At 51.3% G+C, this 21,125-nt stretch overlaps 1 protein-coding gene across 1 annotated transcript in view; it reads right to left on the reverse strand.

Annotated features, from left to right (window-relative positions):
- The window catches only part of NALF2 (NALCN channel auxiliary factor 2), a 28,894-nt gene extending 10,299 nt beyond the window's left edge, over window positions 1-18,595 (reverse strand). Inside the window, exon 1 of the mRNA XM_022561038.3 lies at window positions 16,796-18,595. Within this exon, the coding sequence (XP_022416746.1) occupies window positions 16,796-17,653 (858 nt within the window). The 5' untranslated portion in view covers window positions 17,654-18,595. The remainder of the gene's footprint in view (window positions 1-16,795) is intronic.
- Window positions 18,596-21,125: the final 2,530 nt, after the last annotated feature.

Raw genomic sequence — 21,125 nt, forward strand, 5'->3', positions numbered from 1 at the left:
AGTGCGTACCTACAAACACAGCCCACAGCCAAGACTCAGGGCCAGAGGGTTTAGGAAGAGGAGGCCATCCTGGGCTCCTCGGTTAGGGGGCGGGAAAACCCTCCAGAGAGGAGAGCTTCAGTTCCTGCCAACCAGGAAGTCGGCAGTTTCCTTCTTGGATGCCAGCTTGCTTCCCTCCCTAGGGCCTATTTCCCCATCCAAATCCTCCCTACAGACCTCTTCATCGCTCTTTGCTTTCCTAATGCACTCCTGGGACACTTGGCCAGGAGCTGCAGCTGCAGAGACCGTGGAGGCAGAGTGGCAATCTGGGCTGGGCTTGGGAATGAAACCCACTGTCCACAGCACATAAATAACCACCCTGCCCCTGGAATTCACCTAGGTGGAAACTGAGGCTCAGAAAAGGGATTTGGTTCAGCCAAGTCAGAAACATGCAAGAAATCAACTATAAAGCCAGGATTAGAAGGGAGGTACTCGGGTGACTAATCCCATGTCTCTCCGTGCTGCATCCATCAATACACATAGCATTGTGTGAAGGACCTCCTTGGGCAGGTCTGAAAAGAGCCACACGCCCCTATTCCTGATTCTGGGCTTTCAGAAAGTTGGGTCAGAACAGGGTAAGGTCAAGGTCAATCTCTCCAACCCAGGGGAGGGAGATCTTGGACATATCTCTGGGAGTAGTTCCTTGGGATTGGCAGAGTCAGACTGAGATGAGAGGCATTACAGGGCAAATGCAGGTGGATGACATGGCTTTACTTTAAGTGGCTGTAAAAATAAGCAACAGCTTTCCTGCTGCTGAGAATGGGCAGTCATGAGTCAGAGTGGCCTGGCCTGGCCTGGAGGAAAGGCGGGGGAGATGGCTTGAGAGGTGGGTAAGAACCCAGAGCCACTGCAGTTCCAGAGGGTCCAGTCACCTCCAAGTCTCTTAGGCCACCTGCTCCAAGGCCAGGGGCAGCCTGGTTAGTGGAGGAGTGGTGTCCCTAGTGCAGGAGCAGTTCTCTGAAGGAGCCTAGATGACCCATATCAATCAGGTGAGCAGAGGAGGCAGGTTCATGACCACTCGAGAATAGGAAGGACTGTGAGAATCACAACTCCACCTCCCTATCTGCTGCTGGAATTTCCACTCCAACGTCACTGCCACAAGCTATCCAGCTACTGACTGCACACCTCTTGTCACAGGGCGCACGCTCTCTCCTAGGGCAGCCCATATCTTCAGACAAGTCTCGCAGTTAAAGAGGTTCTTTCTCCTTCTGAGCTGAGATAAGGCCTCTCTGTGGCATTGCTCATGGCTCCTCCTAGCTCTCCTGGGACCATAAACTTCCTGTCCCCATGCCAGCCCTGCAGTAGGTATTTGTAAACTTCCCTGAATCAGGTCAGGTCTTCCCATTCATTTTTTCCTGCAATGATCAATTTCTGAACATGTTCAAGTGCCTGGCACTGTGCTGGGGAACTACATATGATAGAGATAGGGAAGACAAGATTGCTATCTTTAAGGAGCAGGAGAGACAACCTTGTGCGTCAATCATTAGAAGTCACTGTGATAAGCAGTATGTACTTGGTGCAATGATAGCATAAAGGGAGGAAGGATCAACGGTGTTTTGAGGGCTGAAGCACAGGAAAATACCTCCATGTGGGAGAGGCTAGAGTTGGGGCTTGGAAAAAATGGGTAGAAGTTCACTGGGTGGAATAGGGCAGGAATAAGTGCACTTAAAGCGAAGGAATAAGTAGGTATAAAGGCCTGGAGGTGTGAAACAGTGCCGGCTTCAGGCACTGTCGGTAGTTTAGCATAGTTAGAGGGTACAAAGGGGGCCATGATGGGAGATGAGGCTACGGAGGAAGGCCATGCCCATATTATGATATGTTCTGCATGCTGAGGAGGAGCCAGGCTTCATCCTATAGGCAATGGACAGCCTTTAGTGGATTTTAAATACCTGCTTTTTAAAAGATTGCTTATCACTTTTAGGTCAGTGATAAGTTAGTCTTATCACTGACTAACTTTTCAGACTTAGGTTCTGAAAGTGTGGATGATGGCGCATAGGCATCAAGACTGGAGGTAGGGAGACCAGTTAGGAGCCTATTGCAACAATCTGAATGAGAGATGATGGGGATACCAGGTTTCTGGCTTGGGTGGCAGGATGAATAGTAGTTTCATTCATTAAAGAAGGGAAACCAGGAGGAGGAGTAGATTTGGGGGTGAAGAAGATGAATTCAGTTTTTGGTCATGCTGCCTTTGAAATATAGGTCAGTATATACTAGGCGAGGTAGAAATGTCAAGGAGGCAGTTGGACACAATGGTCTGAGCTCAGAAGGAGGGTCTGGACTAGAAATAAAGGTCTGGGAGTCATCAAGGGTTAAGGAGTTAATCATCAGGAACATAGTAGGACTATACTTTCCCACACCCTTTGACATTAGGTATGGCCATAAGACTTACTTTGGCCAATGAAATGTGAGTTGAAGTGACATGGATCCCTTCTGGGGAAAAGCTTTAAGAGCTGGAGTACGATTTGCCTCTGCTGCTGACTGTGGAAGCGGCGTTGTAATGGACCTTTTGCTAGCCTGGGTCTCTTGGTGACTATCATGAACAGATGCTCCATGCTGACCTATTTTGGACATGTATTATGAGCAAGAAATAACTGTTTGTCGTGTTAAGCCTCTGATATTTGGGAATTGTTTGCTACTACAGCGTAACCTGGCTCACTCTGACTGATAAAGCAATAGTGGAAGCCAAGGAAGTAGAGGATATTGCCTAGGGAAAATTAACGCACAGAGAAAAGGACCAACAATGGATCCCTGGAAAACACTAACATTTAAGGGGCAGGTAGAAGAAGGGAATCTGATGAAGATGGGGGAGTGGTTTAAGAGCTTGGAGAAGAAACAGAAGAGAGTGGCATTCTATAAATCAGGGGAGGAGAGTTTCAAAGAATAAGAGTGGTCAGCAGAGGAGGACATGCTGGCAGTCGCATCATGGTGAGATCAGTTTCAGTGGAGCAGTGGGGGCAGAAACCAAATTGAAGCCAATTTAAAAGGGAATGTGAGGGAAGAAAAATTGAGAGAGCTATGTGTAGACTACCCTTCCAAGAAGCCAAACTAGTTTTTCAGCTCTTTTTTGGGATGTGGTTTCCAGTTCTCTGTTCTACCCTGGTTGTTCCTATTCAGACAAGTTCCTAAATATTTTTCTATGTCCCTTGCAACTGAATGCAATCCCCAGACAGAGTTTATCAACACAGAGTCAAGTAGAAGTATCAGCCCTCCTATCCTAGAAGCTCTGTTTCTGTTAATGCAGCCTAAGACCACATTTGCTCTCTGGGAGACTGTATTGTATTCTTTTGGTAATTCAGTGGAGATGGAGAGGGGAATTTCTGCCTGGAGTGTGGGATCAAAGACACAGCCTAGGTCAAAGTCCCTGGAAGGAGCTCAAGCCTTCTGGCAAGACATCTGAATGAATTAAAACATCCTTGAGACGGTAGGCTCCCTGAGGACAGGGACTGTGTCTTATCTGTGTATTTCCCTCAGGACTTCACATGGAATTAGGTATACAGAAGAGATGCCTGCTAAGTATTTGAAATCCAAGCGCTTGTAAACCAAGCCTCCAGCAACTAGCCCAGACTGGAGTAAGGTGGAGATCTCCAAGAAAAGGGTGAAAGTAATGGGTTATGTAATGTGTTGCATGAATCTTACAGCTTTGATGGAGAAACTGGGGATGCATTAGCAAAAAAACAAAAAAGAAAAAAATCATAGAAAGCTAAGCAAATAGAAAAAAGAGAGGCAATTATTAACTCCAGGAAAACAAGTTGGCCAAGGAAGAAAATGTAATCACAGTATTCTACATGACTCAGCTGTGAGCAATATTTATAATCCCTATAATGTAAATATGGTTAACACCAGAAATTGTGATATGACAATATTGGATATATGAGGGGAGTGCACATACGGTGCTGCTGGTAGTAAGAGAGCTAAGTCCCACTCTAAAAAAATAAAAAGGCAGTACATATTTAAATCAGAAAAAAAAAAAAAAAGAAATGACAGTATTGGTATATCATTTAGAGATGTGGAGGTAAATATTAGAAGAAACAGCTAAGAGGTTTAGAAGTATTTGACTCTGAAGAGTGAAGCTTAGGGTTGGAGCAGAGGGCTTCTGTTTTAATTATAAGCAATGAGCTCTATATTTATCATTTAGAAGACATTACATTATATATCATTTAAAAGACAGATGCTACAAGAATATATATCTATATATGGAATAGATATACGTATGTGATTACATGTATATATATGTATATGTGTGTATCTTTGTGTGCACAAAGATATTTCAAACAGAAGAGTCAAGAAATAGCAGTATCGGCACACCATTAAAAATGTGACAATAAATACCAGAAGAAAAAGCTAACAGAGCTTCAAGTGTTTAACTCTGAAGAGTGACTATATATATGTAGCTTATATGTCTTTTAAAATTATGAACATATATTACTTTGATAAAATGAAAATAAAATAAATATATAAACTGATATGCAGCCATGAACCTCAAAAACAACAAAACAAAATCCCTAAGACTTGACCTGACCAACCTTGCCAGACTCAGCCAAAAAACCCCAGGCCCTATTGCGCAGTCATGGATCGTCTACTTCATCACCACTGTCTGGGGCATGGGCTTAGGTCCGGTCAGCTTAACAGGCCAGCGGAATTAATGAGTGGCCCCATAGCCAAAGAGAACTCATATGAGAGGAGGGGAACTTTGAGGGCCTCTGTGCCCAACAGCTGTGCAGGCCACCCACCATAGAAATGGTGCCAGTGTGACATGACAACCATGGCTTCATTTGAGTTGCACACAAATGTGTCTGGCATAAAATCCCGCTGCCCCCTCCCAGGGGGCACACACTGTTAGTCTGGGCCCAGGCCCAGGTAGAAATCTCCAGCTCCCTGCAGGGATCATTGTGAAACCAGCTCCTTGCCCCTACCTTACTTCTGTCCCCAAACACAGTACCTTGCTAAACAGATGAGAGGCTGGGGAGAGACCTAATAAAAGGACCTGTTAGCTGTGCTTGGTCTCTGGGGGTGAGGTAAATCAAGGCTTTGGAGTCCTTCCATCTCTGGCTCTTCCCTCCCCTACCTGAGCATATCTCTGTGCCCTCATTCACTAGAATCTCTCCAGTTGCCTTCTGGCTCCTAACCTTCCACCTCCACACTAGACACTTCACCTGCTTCTCCCAAATTACCTTTCCCTTCTCCTAAGGGAAAGTGTTGTCAATCTCAATTGAGTATTAAGCAGTCATTTAGATTAAACACATCTAATTAAGGTGACCATAATTATAGCTACCATTTTTTAGGTGCTTAACATACGCCAGGCTCTGTTCTAAGCAGCTGACCTTTATTAACTCATTGAATCCTCACAACCACCCCCTGAGACGGAGAAACATTTACAGGTGAGGACAGGAAGGACCAGAGTTAAAATAGCTTGTCCAGGACTTTCCTGGTGGCACGGTGGTTAAGAATTCGCCTGCCAATGCAGGGTACATGGGTTCGAGCCCTGGTCCGGGAAGATCCCACATGCCGTGTAGCAACTAAGTCCGTGCGCCACAACTACTGAGCCTGCGCTCTAGAGCCTGTGAGCTACAACTACTGAGCCCACGCACCACAACAACTGAAGCCTGTGCACTGTAGGGCACGCATGCTGCAACTACTGAGGCTGCATGCTGCAACTACTGAAACCCATGTGCCTAGAGCCTGTGCTCCGCAACAAGAGAAGCCACTGCAATGAGAAGCCTGTGCACCGCAACAAAGAGTAGCCCCCACTCGCCACAACTGGAGAAAGCCCACGTGCAGCAACGAAAACCCAATGCAGCCAAAAATAAATTTAATTAAAAAAAAAAGCTCGTCCAGGGCCACACAGCCAATAATAATATATGGTGGCTACCATTTCCCGAGCACTTTCCATCTCACAGGCACTGTGCTCTTAAGAGATTAGCATGTTATATGTCACTGAAGCCTAATAATGACCCTATTTCTTAGTTTTGAATTCAAAGAAAATGAGGTTCCAAGGGAGATGAAAGGTCTCAACAACTGTTTTATGGAGAACACAGATTTCAAGCTGGAATGTGAAGTCAAGTTTACCTGGGCTTCAGTTCCCAAGCTTATACACCATATTGCCCCTAGGATGGTCCCTCCATTTCACTATCACCACTGAAGTAATTAGCTTGTTACTTAAACAAATCTTTTTGATGGAATTTCAAGTCAAGTTGGGGAGAGGTTTCTAGGACTGGATGGGAGAGTGATTTTCTAAAATCAGTGTATTCAGCTCATTCCCAATATGAGTAAAGTTTTCTTTGTAAGGGAGTGTCGGGGGAAGAATACTTGGGTACTAGGGGCTACAAATGACCACTTCCATTCCCCCATCAAAGCACTCCCTTTCCTCTTTCCTCTAAATGCATGCACGTGCGCATGCATGGGAGCACAAACACACACACACACCCTGGGAGTGTTGAAAAGAGGCAACTGTTCCTGCTCTGATCTTTGGCAACCTGTGATGGGAAGGCAGCTCTCTCCTTGTACAAAGGTCTTCTCGCCTTTGGACATGAATTCTCCTGTTCTAGGTCTTGTCACGTAGGGGCTCCTGGAACTGCCTTGCCCTGGAAGACTCCAATACCGGAGTCCATTCCTTCAGAAAGGTTTCAGGGCAGCCACAACACTCTACCTAATTGCTCCTTCTCCCCAGCTTGCTCCATAAATGTTCTTCATCGAAAAGCCTTTGCTCCAGTCAGGTGGAGAGTTAGCCAGAGCTGGGTTCAGATTCTGGCTCTGCCACTAACTGGCTGTATGAACTTGGACAAGTCATCTGTAAGGAGGTAGGGACTCAGTCACTAATTTGCTATGTGACTGTAAGCAAAGTACTCTCCCTCTCTGAGTCTCAATTTGGATCCAAGAAGATGGTCCCTAGGGAGGCAGCATGCATGGGGAGAAGACAGGCTCAAACATCTTTAACCTCAAACATTTCTGTGGTCAAATCCCAGGTTTGCTCTCACCAGTTATGAAAACTCAAACAAGTTACTTAAATTCCCTGATCTATACTTTCCTTATCTGCAAAATGGAGATAATAAAAGCACATATCCATAACCTTTCTGTAAATGATGTCTGTAAAGCAACTAGCACAAAGCTTTACCTATAGTAAAATTACACTGGTACAGATTGGGTACCCTGGATTTGACCTAGATTCAAATCCCAGCTCCAACTCTTATTAGCTGGATGACCTTGAGCCAGTTACTTAACCTCTCTGAGCCTGTTTTCCCCTAAGTAAAATGGGGATAAATATATATACACTTCACAAGACAGATGTAAGAACTAAGTGAGATAAAGTATATAAAAAGTGCCTGGGATAATTCCTTTCCTTCCCATGCCCTCCTTTCAAGCTCTAAGATGCAAATAATAAATGGAAAAAAACACAACTGCCACAAATGTAATCAGAAAAAAATCATTAATACATACAAATCAATAACAAAAACACAAGACATGGACAGACAATTCATAAAACAGGCAGTACAAATGACCCATAAACAAGAAAAGCAAAATTTGACCTAAGGAATGCAAATTACAAGCCAATGCTATAACACTTTTCAGCTACAAATTAGTAAAGTTTAAAAAATATGATAATCAATATTAGACAAGGGTGGTAAATTAGTCTCACATTTTTGGCGAGGGTATAAACTAGAAGCAGCCTTCTGGAAAGAAATCTGGTAAGAAAGAAATTTGTATGTCAAAAGCCTTAGAAAGGTTAATACTCTGATTCTGTAAGACTAGTTCCAAATGTTCGTCCTGAAGAATTAATGTATATGCTTCCATTTGTATGCAAAACAAGGGAAAGAAAAAGTCATTTTGTGTGCAAATGTTGATGTAAGCTCAGAGAGGGATGGAAGGATACACACCAAATCGTTAACATCAGTGACCTCAGGGCAGTGGGACTGTGGGGGGAGGGAACAGGAAGATTACTAAGTGGAATACAGAGGTTTCTTTATAAACCTCTGTATTGTTAGATTTGGTACAATGAAGGTGCATTATTTTGTGATTTAAGAAACTCAGCAAAGTAGAGAAATAAGAAAAAAATGATTGAGATACTATTTATTAAAAAAAAGGAATCGCAGATCTGACAAAGATTTATGGACAAAGATATCCATCACAGCTTTATTTACAGTAGTAAAAGTTGAAAGTAAATATCCAACAACAGGGTACTAGGTAACTAAATTGCACTAAGTTCATGGGATGGGATATTGCATGCTCATCAGGAATGATGTTTGTGGGAATTCCCTGGCGGTCCAGTGGTTAGAACTCCACGCTTTCACTACCAAGGGCCCAGGTTCAATCCCTGCTAGGGGAGCTAATTCTGCAAGCCATGCGGCACAGCCAAAAAAAAAAGAGGTTTGTGAATACCTAATTACGTGGAAAGATATTCAGTATAACTTTAGCAATAAGTTAAAAAGAGCAGGGTAAAAAACCTGGATGATTTCAACTATGTAAAAATATATAGTCGCATCTATTAGGGTGGCTATTATCAAAAAAAAAAAGGAAAAGTATAAATGTTGATGAGAATGTGGAGAAACTGGAACCCTGTGCATTGCTCATGAGAATATAAAATGGTGCAGCACGGAAGAGGACACTATGGAGGTTCCTCAGAAAGTTAAATATACAATTACCACATGATCCAGCAAGTCCGTATCCGGGTATCTAACCAAAAGAACTGAAAGCAGGGATTCAAACAGATACTTGTATACCAATGTTCATAACAACATTATTCACAATGGCCAAAATGTGGAAGGAAATGAAAATATAGGTCCACACAAAAACCTGTCTATGAACGTTCAGAGCAGCTTTATTCATAACTGTTCAAAGGTGGAACCAACCCAAGTGTCCATAGAGATGAATGAATTTAAAAAATGTGGTAGATCCAGACAACGGAATATTATTCAACCATAAAAAAGAATGAAGTACTCACACATGCCACAACATGGATGAACCTTGAAAACATTATGTTTAATGAAATAAGCCAGACACGGAAGGACAAAAAGTGTATGATTCCACTTATATGAATTACTCAGAATAGTCAAATTCATAGAGATGGGAAATAGAATAGAGGTTACCAGGGGCTGGGGGGAGGGAGGAATGGAGAGTTATTGTTTAATGGGTAAAGAGTTTCTGTTTAGGAGAATAAAAACATTTTAGGGATGAATAGTGGAGATGGTTGTATAACGCTGCAAATATACTTAACGCCACTGAATTGTACACCTAAAAACGGTTAGAACGGTAAATTTGATGTTATGTATATTTTACCACAATAAAAAACTAGGCTACAAAAAGACATATTAGGAGGAAATACACTATAACATTAAGAGCATCTCTGGGACCTTTTTCCTGTTATATTTCTATTTTCCAAAATTTCTCAGAGACCACCTTTTTGGCAATTGGAAAAAAAGGTATTTTTAAAAGATTCTGAGTCTCAAATAGCTCTGAAAGATTAACCTGGTTGGAAGTTTTAGTTGAGTTCGACACTAAGCAGATATGCTCACCTTTCACAGATCAGCCAGGTAGCCATGCTATCTGCTGGAAACCAAATACAAAGACTGGAAACAATGGTAACACCCACCACCACCACTCGTCCTTCTCCGGGCAGAGCTTGGTGAGTTGGCACTTTCTTCTACCTCCAAGAGAAGCCTCGCCATCCCAGGCCAGGGCTCACCAAAAGCCTGGCATGGGAACTGGGTGTCCAAAGGCCAAGCCAGGCCTTCACAGGCTCTGGGGTGATAAGGTCTCACGGTTTCCCCTCCCAGCTCTCCCAGCAGCTGCTGGGCAGGGCTCAGGCCTGCACCAGGTCTGTCTAGGAGACCTACTCCTCTCCTGCCCCGGTTGATCCTTCCAGCAGATTGGGGCTGAGAATCTAACAGATACCCTCCTTCCAGGCAAGAGGAGCCCAGCTCCTCCCATCTCCTTGGTAGAGCCTGTAGAAAAAGGAGGGAGCAAACACCTCCTTTCCTCACGCCCATCCTCTGTCACAATCTCAAGAGGATACTGGTGATTATCACTGGGGCTCAAGGACAAGAGACTGGGGTATTGAACGAGGAGGATGTTGGTGGGTCCCCACTTCGGATCTGAGCTACTCCAGGGGGTCCCTACAAGTTGCCAGTAGGTGCTGCTGGATTTCCCTTGCAGTTCATCAGCTTCTCACTCCAGCCTCTCAAGAGCCAGCTGGGCATTGCCTCTGACAGCTGGGGGAGTTTATTAAGATTTTCTTTATACATGTGTGCACTGGGGAAAGAACAGACAGACCTGGGTTTGTGTGGCAGTCCTCCCACCTTTTAGCTATGTGTCCTGGATGGGTCGGTCACTTTCCTTCACTGAACCTCAGTTGTCACATTTGTAAAAAGGGAATAATGAGAGTACCTGCCTGCTAGGATGACTATCAGGATTAAATGAGTTCATGGACACACATAAAGCCCCTGGCATCTCCCAGGCACTTGGAGGCTGGCAGTTTTCTTTTCCCCTTTCCCCTTTGTTCTTTGGCACCAGCCTGCCTTCACCTTCTGGCCCAGAGACTTGTGGCTCAGGCTCCAGCTCCTTTTTCCAGAATCCATTCAAACAGGAGCTTTGCTCCTGGCAGCTCCTGTCACTCCATGGCAACCCCTTCCTTCACCAGGACCAGCTGCAACTCACCTGGTGCCCTTGCTCTCCTCTCTAAGCATGGCTGCTTGGCTCGAGGTATCAAAAATTCAGGCTTTTCTGAACACCCTCATATACCCAGGGAGAAAAGTCTGGTCCAGCATCCCTGCACACACCCTGGTCTGTGCGCCTGTAACCACAGGAACACAACATACCTATTCCCCAGAGGCCTCCCGGCTCAGCATTGGAGAATGGTGCTCCTGGAGGCCCACATTTGTCTAAATCCCCTCAGAAGCTGCCCCTGGTTTTCCAGCAAACACCTGCAGCTGGAATCCACATGTGGCTGAGACGTGAGCTGGGGATGGGGGAGTAGGGGTGGGGGCAGGTCTGATGCCCAGTCTGCAAGGGCACAGGGCAGATAAACAGCCTCACAGGGTGGGAACATACAAGAATTGCCCATAAAAGAACTGCCCTGAGGGAGAAGTTTTTCTAGGGCAAACTCCCACCCTCGAGCCTAAGGTGTCGTCCTACATATGCACCCACACACCGAAGGGTGGGTGTGCCCTTTCCCTGAGACACCGATGCCTGGGGAGGAGACCAACACGCACCCACATGGCTTAGAGGCACCCTCTCACGCTTGTAATGTGTTCGGAGGTCCCCGTGCTCAGCATACTCTTCCAGTCGGACCATGAGGGTGGGTGGAAGGCTGCTGGGCTCCCTTCCTCCACCTAACTCCCCTCCGCCCCCACCTTCAGGAGACACCAGTTTATCCTTCATGGAGGTTCCCGTTGCTATGGTGACTATAGTAGTCAGGCACCAGCCTGTGGGAAGGATGGGAAGTCGCCATGAAGAAGATTGTGCCTTGTGTGTGTGTCTATGTGTCTAAGCATGTGTGCATTCACACACACACACACGTCCACACTGAGTGGGGAGGAGAGAAGGCAGGAAGGAGAAAAAGAGCAGAGAGGGAGAAAGGGGACAGGAGAAGAGGGGACCAGAAGATGAAAGGGGGGCAGGAGGAGGGATGGGGATCAGAGAGGCGAAGTGTGAGAGGGGTGTGAGGGATGCGAGGGGTGAGGGGGCATGCAGGAGACAAGGGCAAGAGGTGCAGTGCCGGGACGGGGGTTAGGGATGAGGCCAGAAGATGGTCAGGACGCGGGGTAAAGGTTGGTGGAGTATGAGGTAGAGGTGAGAGATGAGGGGAGTGGAGCTGGATGGGAGATGGGAGAGGGCTGGCCGTTAGAAGGGAGCAGGGAGGGGCGTGGGGGGAAGGGGAGGGGTGGGAGCAGGTGGGGGCAACTGTGGGGAGAAGTGGGCGTTGGAGGAGTGAGGTGTGGGTGCGGTTTGGGAAGGGTCTAGCAGAAGGTTGGGAAGGTTGTGGGGTCATTGGTATGTGGGGGTGTTGGCTGTGGGCCAAAATTGGGAGGAATATGGGGATTGGTAGTGGGGTGGGTCAGGGTGGGGGTGAGGGGATCCGGAGAGGTGTGGGCAGCATGGGGCCACTTTCCCACTCTCACGTTTAAGCCCCTATACCCTGTCTGAGCTACAAACATTGCCTTTTCCGTCCCCGGCCCTTCCCAGAAGCCCGGTGCTCACGTTCATGGCCAGTGAACTTCGGTGGATCTGGACACCCCTCCTCAGGGGAGCCTTTGCCATGGTCCTGGGAGGCTGCTTCTTGACTGCCTCCCCCTTCCTCCACCCCCAAATGGGGACAAGGGTACTCTCTCTGCCCTCACGAACCCTGGGTCAGGGAGGCTGACTGTGGGGCACTGCTCCGTGCCTGAAAGCTTGGGTGACAACAGGGACCACTTGCCAACTTGGGGCTCCTTCCCTTTGCCCAGTGCCCCGAGCTTCCTGCTCTCGGCACCAGCGTTAGCCTGGGAATCCTGCTTGGCAGGAAAACTGTGGCAGGTGGGAGGAGAGAGGAAGGCAGCGAGGCAGAAACAGCTGCCAGCCGGAGTGGAGGAAGAGGTCCCCAACGGGTAAGGGCAGAAGGCGAGGTGCTGGCTCTGGCTGGGTGTGGGTGTTAGGCCTCCTTCCCTGGCCTTGCCCATCCAGTGCTGCTGTTGCGGCAGCAGGCTCTGCTCACTGGCCTGAACTCTGAGCTGACACCGACCTCAGAGGTCAGCTGATCCAACCCGCTCTAGACTCCGGAGTCAGAGTCATCTCCACAGCATTTCCCCCAGGGTCTGTCTGAATCAGGCTAGACCTTTCCCCTGGGAGCAGGAACTCACCTCCTCTCAAGGCACTCTGTTCCCTCTTTGGAAGGAAAAAACTGTTAACTGAACAACTCTGATATGCCAGGCCTAGGTACTGTGCAGACTTCTCATTAATAATGAGCTCATAGGGCTGTTCTGATGAATTACCTCCATTTTACAGATGAGAAAAGTGAGGCTGAGAGAGCTGAAGTCCCTAGCTCAAGGTCACACAGGTAATACATTAAAAAGCTGGGCTTGAACCCAGGACTTTCTAACCATGAAGTCCCTCGAAGGTTAAGCAGGACATGCCTCTTGTTTTGCATCCTGACAACTCTTCTGAGGTCTGAAGTTGGAGACCACACCTTCCTGAGTCTCCTCTTCGTCAGGTGAAACAGCTCCTTCAACTCTGTCCAGGAGAGCTTGAGTTTTAGCCTCCTCCTAAACTGCTCAGTGTGAGACCCAGAACCAAACACACAATATGCCAGGTGGGTGTGGGCCAGTCCCGAAGATAACAGAACTATCGCATCCTTCCTTGGCATTAACCTTTATGGTTGTGGCCCTATGGCTAGTGAGAACTGAGAACTGGCCTTCTATCCCTTCTTGGATCAGAGCTATGAGAGAAGAGGCCAGGGTTTTGTTCCCATCTCCACCACTGCCCCCCCCACCCCCCATCAGACTATCCTCAATTTAGAGTAGGGAAGGGGCAGAGGTGGAGGAAGAGGCAATCAGAACCAGGCGGGGTGTGGCAGGGCTGGGAGATGGAGAGGGCTGGGGGAGCGAGGGGGTGGTCCAGTAACCACAGTCAGGGCCAGAAGGGCTAAGCAGAGCAGGAGGCAAGGGCTGAGGGGACGTGCACAGGGAGGTAAGGGAGGGGTGGAGCGGGGCCCCAGGGGTTGGGAGAGGCCAGCGTGGGAACGGGCATTGGCCTCCCTAAGTTATCATCGCCCTGCTGTGTGAGAGGAAGTCAGTCACACTTTAAGGAAATGTCACAGCTGGTACTAAATTGGGAGGTGTCACAGGCAGCAGTGAGGACAGGTATGATGTGTGGGGCCCTGTGTGGCCCGAAACAGGGGCAGATGTTGCAAAGGGAGAGAACAGGGTTTCTGGGGCTGCCCGGGAAAGATCTAACTGAAATACTGGGGACAGGCCCCCGGGGATGGGGTCACCTGGCCTTGGAGCAAAGGCTCCAGGTTTGGTTTCCAGCAACAGAGGAAGCCACCTCACCCTAGCCTGGGGCGGTGTGCTCTCCACCCTGGAGAAGCTTGGAGGATGTGGCATTATCTCCAAGGGATCCCATTTGGGGGAGGGGCTGGACAGCAGGGCTTGAAACTGGGGGGCAGGCTTGGGGATCTGCAAAAAAGGCCTGGGATAGAGGTGGGGCACTGGGGTGAAGACAGAGGGGCTGCAGGAAGGAGGAGAGCAGGGCTGTCTTTTCCTGTAGGGCCTGTAATACAGCTGGAATCCAGAGGCCTGTGGGTGTAGGCCTCAGTGAAGGGAGAGCATGTTGGAGAGGGTGGGAAAGACAGGAAGAAAGCTGTGGAGCTGACACTGCCCTTCTCCCAGCACAGCAGGCAGCAAGAGAGCAGGCGGAGTTCACTTGAGAGGGAGAGAGAGAGTGAGAGTGTGAAAGCGGCAAGGAGACAAAGGAGGGCAGGGAGGGCCCTGGCCATTGCAAACCTGATGAGAGGCCATGGCCAAAGCGTGAGCTTAGCATCGACGCCATGCGGGTTGGAGTCCTGGCACTCCTGCTCCTTAGCCGACTGGCCTTCGGGCAAACTGCTTGAGCCCCCTGCACCTCAGTTTCCCCATCTGTAAAATGGGGCCCATGATGCTGGTATTACCAGCCTCCCCTGGCAGTTGTGATCTCATAATACACGTGAAAGAGGCTACAAACCCTAAGCAGGACATCACTGCCAGGTGTTCTGTTATTCTTACAAAATACTATCAGCTACCTTTTCCCACTTCAATCTCACAAAAGACTCAGGATGTGGGCAGAGCCAGGATTATTATCCTTGTTTTACGAATGAGGAAACAAAAGCTTAGAGAAGTGAAGTGACGTGCCCAAGGTCACACTACGAACAAGTGGTAGAGATGATCAGGCCTCCTGAATCCAAGATATCAGTCGTCTTTCTCCTCCAACAAACTGCTTGGTAAAAATAATCAACATGAGGGATTATCATTTAGTGCCGGATCAGACAGAGCCTGAAGCCAACTATGACCTGGAGAAAACCCCATGGGAAAGTTGTAGCATGGTCTCTTTTTCATCCTGGAGATTGTGGGAAAGAAAAAGTCGGGGCCACGGGGTTGGAGGGAAGGCCACAAAAGGCAGACATCCTTTATTCCGTCTGCTAGTGGCCCGTGTCCCTCTGCTCGCACTGACATCAAGGGTGTGTGTCTCTATCTCTATATGACAAAATGTGTCCTTTTTCATGTGACAGTACTTCTGCCTGTGTGTCTCTGACATCCCGGGGAGATGTGCATATGTATGACACCTTGTCTGCTTCTGTGGCACCGTTTGTGGGTGTTGACGACCTCTCTCTACCTCTGTGTGACTTTGCCCGGGGTGGTGGTGGTGCTGTTTGGCAGTGTGTGTGTGTCTATCTGTCTGTACACCTTTAAGAAGTGGAATATCTCATTTGGTAGTGTGAGTGAGGCAGTGAGTCAGCTGAGGCTGAGGGAGGCGGGAGGGAGACTGCTAGGTTACGAGAACAGGAAAAAGGAGAACGAGAAAGTGAAGTCAGGAGCAAGGAGCTACCCGTTTCCTCCCCAACCCCCTGCCCCAATCCCTAAGGAGCCCACCAAGAGCGTGGAACCCAGCAGAAGTCCGCAGGGGTCACGTCAGATGGAAAGGGGCACTTTCTGTCCCTCCCCAAAGCCTCGGAGGGAGACAAGCTAGGCTATGAGGCAACTGTCTCCCTCTCCAGCTCTCAGCCCCCAGCTTGAGGATGGGTGAGACCAGCACCCCACCTGGTCTCCTCTTCACTTGACCCTTTGACCTTGCTGTTCTCTTTCCTCTCAGAGGCAGGCCACCTGGCCAGGCTGCACAAACAGAGCAGTAGCACCGTGTCCCAAATGTTTACAGCCCCCATACACCCACTGTCCAGAACGACCCTGCTCAGGGTCAAGAAGTTTCTCAACACTCAGCTCTGCCCTAGGCAGGCCCATTCTGCAGGGGCCCCGCCTCTCCTCTGGATGCCTGTCCCCAACAGCCAGTAAGCCAGCTTTCCCTCCACTGCCACCCCAGGGCACTGGGAAAGCACTGGAACTTCTGTAGTGCACCAGCCTCCAGTAGTCCTCCCACAAGCTGCTGTGCCCTGCTCCCAGCTCCTTCTCTTGTCAGGGGAGAGGAGCTGGCAGGTACATCCTTGGGAGAAAACAGGCACCCTGGGGCTCCACCTGCTTAGACTCTGACTAGCCACCTCAGGTCATATAAGGTCACCAGTGTGCTGTGCCCCATAACCAGGTGCCCCTCCTCTCACCCACTGGCAGGGGCCAAAGGGTCAGGGTTAGGTGGCCAAATAGTCTTCCCCCACCTTTGGCCTTCCCCCTGCACCAGCCAGTCCCAGGACTTTCCATTCCAGCCAAGGAAAGGAAAGGGGCACCGCTAGGTGAGGACGGGGGCTGGGGGAGCCAGAGCCCTCTTTCCATCCCTTTGCCAACCGAGGGAGCCCCCGGACCCCTCCCTCCTCATGCGGGGGGCGGGGCGCGAGAAAGCCCCAGTCAGATGGTGCCCAAAGCCAGAATCAATAGAAGTTGGCCAGGTGGTTACCTGACTTGAATCCCTGAGGCCCTGCTTCCCGGGAGGGTCCCAAGGTAGCACTACCCGTGCCCCACTGAGAACGGTGGGGGTGATGGGGGGAGGTGAGGTGGGTAGAGGGGGAAACCTCCTTTTTTCTCCCGGTCCCACCGCCACGGCTCCCGCCGCCGAAGCGGCAGCCGTTGTGGCCGCGGACGCCAGTCCCTACCTTACAGCCTTTCGTGCAGGACCGGATTGAGTACTCTTCTGCCTGTAAGTATTTATGCAGCACGAGGTCGAACTCGTCATATTTTTCCTGAGCATGTCGGTCGAGCCGCTGGTACGCCTCGATACAGTTGCTACACACCTCCCAGGCCCCGGAGCCCGGGCTAGCCACCAGGGCCAGCAGGTCCCCCAGCAGGGTGTCCAGGCTGCAGTCCAGGCTGTCGGGGCGGTCCATGCCCAGCAGCAAGTCCCAGACCGTGTAGGTGTCGCAAAAGGAAAGAGTGAAGTTCCGAAAGTGGCCTTTGAGCAAGTTTTTTTTGGCGGTGGGGAACTCGGCCGGGGCACGGGAAGGGGAGTCGGGGGGCCGTAGAGGGGGCGCTGGGGTGGTCGGTTCGAAAAGTCTCTGCAAAGATCGCAATTTGGTGCAAGCTGCGTCCAGCCCCGTGGGTTCTGGGACGCCGCCGCAGTCCGGCCCGGGACCGGCGGCGGGGGCGGCTTTGGTCAGGTTGCTGTATCGCGGGCCGCAGGTGCCTGGGGGCGCGCTGGGCTGGTCGGGCGGCTGCGGCGGCGGCGGCAGCACCGCGCGAGGAGGCACCGGCTGCAGCTCCCGGCCGGCCCCCCAGGGCGGCCGCATGGCGCTGCTCAGCTCCCTGGCCCGGGGCCGGGCCCCCGCGCACAGCCACAGATGGTCAGCGAGCAGCACGGTGAAGAAGAGCAGGGACGCCAGGGACAGTCGCCATCGCTGCGCCCGCTCGGAGTCGGCGCAAGGTTTGTCGCTCGGCCTGGGAGCCCAGCAGCAGCAGCAGCAGATAGTCAGCGCGGCGGCGTCTTTCCCGGGCCACATCCAAGCGCCCCTGAACATATTTCAGGGGGGTCCGGGCTGGAGGAAAAAGGCGGGCGCGAGGCCGGACGGCCGTCTCGGGCTGGCGGGCGGGCAAGCCGGCTGCGCGCCGCTCCGCGCTCCTCGGCGCCGTCCAGGCTCTACCTCGGGGGCTGCATGGCGAGGCAGGCCGGCCGGCCCGGGGCCCCGCTCAGGCCGGAGTGGCGGGGCGCTCTCGCGCCGTCCCCGCGCCCCTCCCGCGCTCCCTCGCTCGCCGCCCGGGCGCGGCCGCCCGGCCCGCTAGGCGCTGCCCGGCGTCCCGGCGGGGGGCGGTGCGGGGCACTGGGGCGGTGGCGGCTGCGGCGGCGGCGCCGCACTCCTCATAGTGTCGGGCCGCTCAGCTGCCCCGGGCTCAGCGCCACTTCACTCCGCGCCGGCTGCCGCCCGGCTAGCACTCCGCTCCGGCCGTCTCGGCTCGGCGCAGCTCTGCGCCCCTCAGCGCCGCCGTGCGGGCCCGGCCGCCGCGCTCCGCTCCGCTCGCTCGCCCCGCGCCGCGCTGCTCAGCTCCCGCCCGCCCGTCCGCCCGCCCGCCGGCCGCCCGCTCTGCGCCGCTCCCAGCCTCGCTCGCGCCCTCCTAGGCCCGCCGGCCGGCCCTCTGCTCGGCCCTTCGGGCTTCGCTCGCGCTCTGGCCGTTGGCCGGGGCCGGTCCCGGGCCAGCTCCGCTCCGGCTCCGCGCCCGCCGCTCCCGGAGTTCCGGCTCGGGCGGGCCACCTGGCTCCCGGCGGCGCCACAGGCGCCGGACGCCGACGCGGGGCTTTACTTAGTGCGCCTCTCGCTTCCGCCTCGCGTTCGCACCGCCGTGGCGGCCGCCGAGCGGCACGGCCCCTTGGCTCCTGCTGGCCATGCCCCTCAGTCTGTCGCCATCTTCCGCTGTGCAGAGAACACCTTGAGAGCCCGTGTGCGAGTGTGTTTGGGGGGGAGTGGGGGCGGAGAAAGAGCCACGAAGAGGAGGAGGGAGCGGGACTGGGGCCCCGACTGCGCCTGCGCCTCAGGACTCCCCCCCCCACCCCCCCCAGCCGGCCGCAGCCTGTGCTGTTTGGGGATGTTTCCAGTCCACCCCCAACTCCATTCACTTCAGCGCCTCCGTTCATCCGCCCGCTCCCCGCGTGCGCTCGCCGCACGCTGAGTCCCAGGCCCGGCGCTCCCCCTCCCCCGCTGACCCGGGAGCCCGCCTCCCTCCCTGAAGCAGCCGGTCGCTCCCCCTGAGGGCTAGGGGACTTCTGAGGGTGATTGTTAGAGGCAGAAGGAGGCACCTCCGTAGCGTCTCGCTGCCACCCTGGGTCGCCGCCCCCGTCCCCGTGACTAGGCGACGCTGGAGCCGGCTGCGGATCGGACCAGTCCAGTGTCCCTAACTCCGCTGTCGCCCTCACTGTCCTGCCCCAGGCCAAGGCGGCCCCTGGTGCTGAAGGACAGCTCCCGGCTTAGCTGCTGCAGAGGACAGAGCTTAGAGAGAGTCCTGGAGGGGGCAAGACAGTGGGCTAAGATGGGTAGTAGCGATGGGGTGTTGTTTCTGCCCTTAGTAAGATTTCTACCAGCCTCTCCCCCGTCCTAGCTTCCTGGCTCCCCCTACAGGCTGCTGAGAATAGCTGAGCGAGAGTTAGGGAAGCTGCGCCGCCAGGATGGAACCATGTGCTTGGGGCCCTCACAGAGTCACATGGCACTAGGAACTCAGATGTACAAACGTCCTGCTGCACCACTAACCTTGTTTGGATTCCACCAAATCTCAGACTGATCCGATCGCTTGTTTCCTTTTCTCATTCCCTCCCACCCCAGTAACTCCCACCTCTAATTTTTGTTAATATTAAGAATACCAACAATAAAGTAGCCTTTGTTGAGCATTTACTAGGTGCTAGATACTGCTCTAGGCACTTTACATTCATTATTTCATTTAATCTTCACAACAGTCTAATTACGTAGGCACTGCTGTTATCTTCATTTACATATGAGGAAGCTGAGGTTTAGGGTGGTTAGGTTGCCTAAAGTCACACAGCTAGTAACCAATGAGGCCAAAAGAGAAACGCAGGCAGTCTGGCTCTAGAGCTTTCCACACTCCAGTCAAGCCCTGGGAAGATGAATGGGTGGAAGATAGTCCTGCCTTCTAGGAAACTGTAGTCTTCATGAGGAATATACAGATGAGGCACATATGTTGGCTACTGGGAGAACTCGTGGACTGGAGACTTGGGTTCAGGTAATAGTTCTACCACTGCACATCCTTTGTGCCCTTGAGAGAGTCCTTTCTCTGAGTCTTGGTTTTCCCCTGAGTAACACGAGGGGATGCCCAGGGCTGTATGAGATGGGTGGGCATTGTTAGCATTACTCAGAGGTGGGCTGGGGTGGATGCATGAAAGCTCTCTGGAAGAAGGAGAATTTGAGCTGGTTCCTAAAGAAGTAGCAGAATTTGAGTGGGTGGGTGGGTGGGAAGGGCATTTCAGGTAATAGGAATGCAGGTGAAAAGTTTCAGGGATGAGGAGGAGCTTTGTATGGTTGCAAAGTCATGAGTGTGACAGTTTGGCTGTATTGGTGGTGAGAATTTGTGGGGAAGAGTAGAGGGATTTGAGACAAGGGACAAAACTGTCAGGCATTTGGGAGGCTTATTCATTATATTCCAAGCACTATGCTGGGGACTAGGTAGGAGCCTGAGGTGGATCAGACATGGCGCTGCCCTTCAGATGCTCACAGTTGAATTAGGGAGGCAGATATTTTAGAGAAGGAATTGTAACCCAGTATAGTAAGGATGATACGCAAGGGAGGAGAGGTCTCCCTCCATAGAGAGAGGGACTGATCAACTCTGCCAGCGTCCCTCAGAGATGATTTTGCACATAGCCAACTGAGTTGGGGGCATTCATTCATTCATTTATTTAGCAAACATCTACTGAGGACCTGTTATGTTCCAGACACTGTACTAGGCATCAGAGATATAGACATGAGTGAAATACATGTCTTGGGCTGCGGGAGTTTAGTCGAAGTCTTAAGGAATGAGTAAGAATTGGTTAGACAGATGGGAGAGAAGGTGGTGTGTGAAGGATGTCCCAGGCAGAGGGAATGTCATGTGTAAAGTCCCAGGAGCAAAGCCAAGAATGGCATGCTCAGAAACCTGCAAAGTAGTTCATTGTGACTACGTGTGAAATGGGAGCACTGCCAAAAATGAGGCTGACGATTTGGCAGGAGCCAAGTCATGAAGGGCCCTGGGTGTCATGCTAAGTAGTTTGGACTTTATCCCAAGGGTACTAAGAGCCATGGGAGAGGTTGAAAGGTTTTCAGTAGGAGGTGACACAATCAGATTTGTATTTTTAGAAGATTGATTTGGCTTCAGGGATGGAGATTGTGTTGGGTGGGGCAGGGGGTGGGTCCGGGGGACTCCAGGCAGGGAAACTGGTTAGGAGACTGGTTAGTAGTCCAGGTAAGAGTTGTTGAGGGCTGAACAAGGCAGCAGCAGCAGGGGAGGAGAGAAGAA

The sequence above is a fragment of the Delphinapterus leucas genome, chromosome X, assembly GCF_059928025.1.
Source record: "Delphinapterus leucas isolate spDelLeu-1000000601 "Yukka" chromosome X, BTC_Dleu_Yukka2, whole genome shotgun sequence".
NCBI classification, from domain to species: Eukaryota; Metazoa; Chordata; class Mammalia; order Artiodactyla; family Monodontidae; genus Delphinapterus; species Delphinapterus leucas.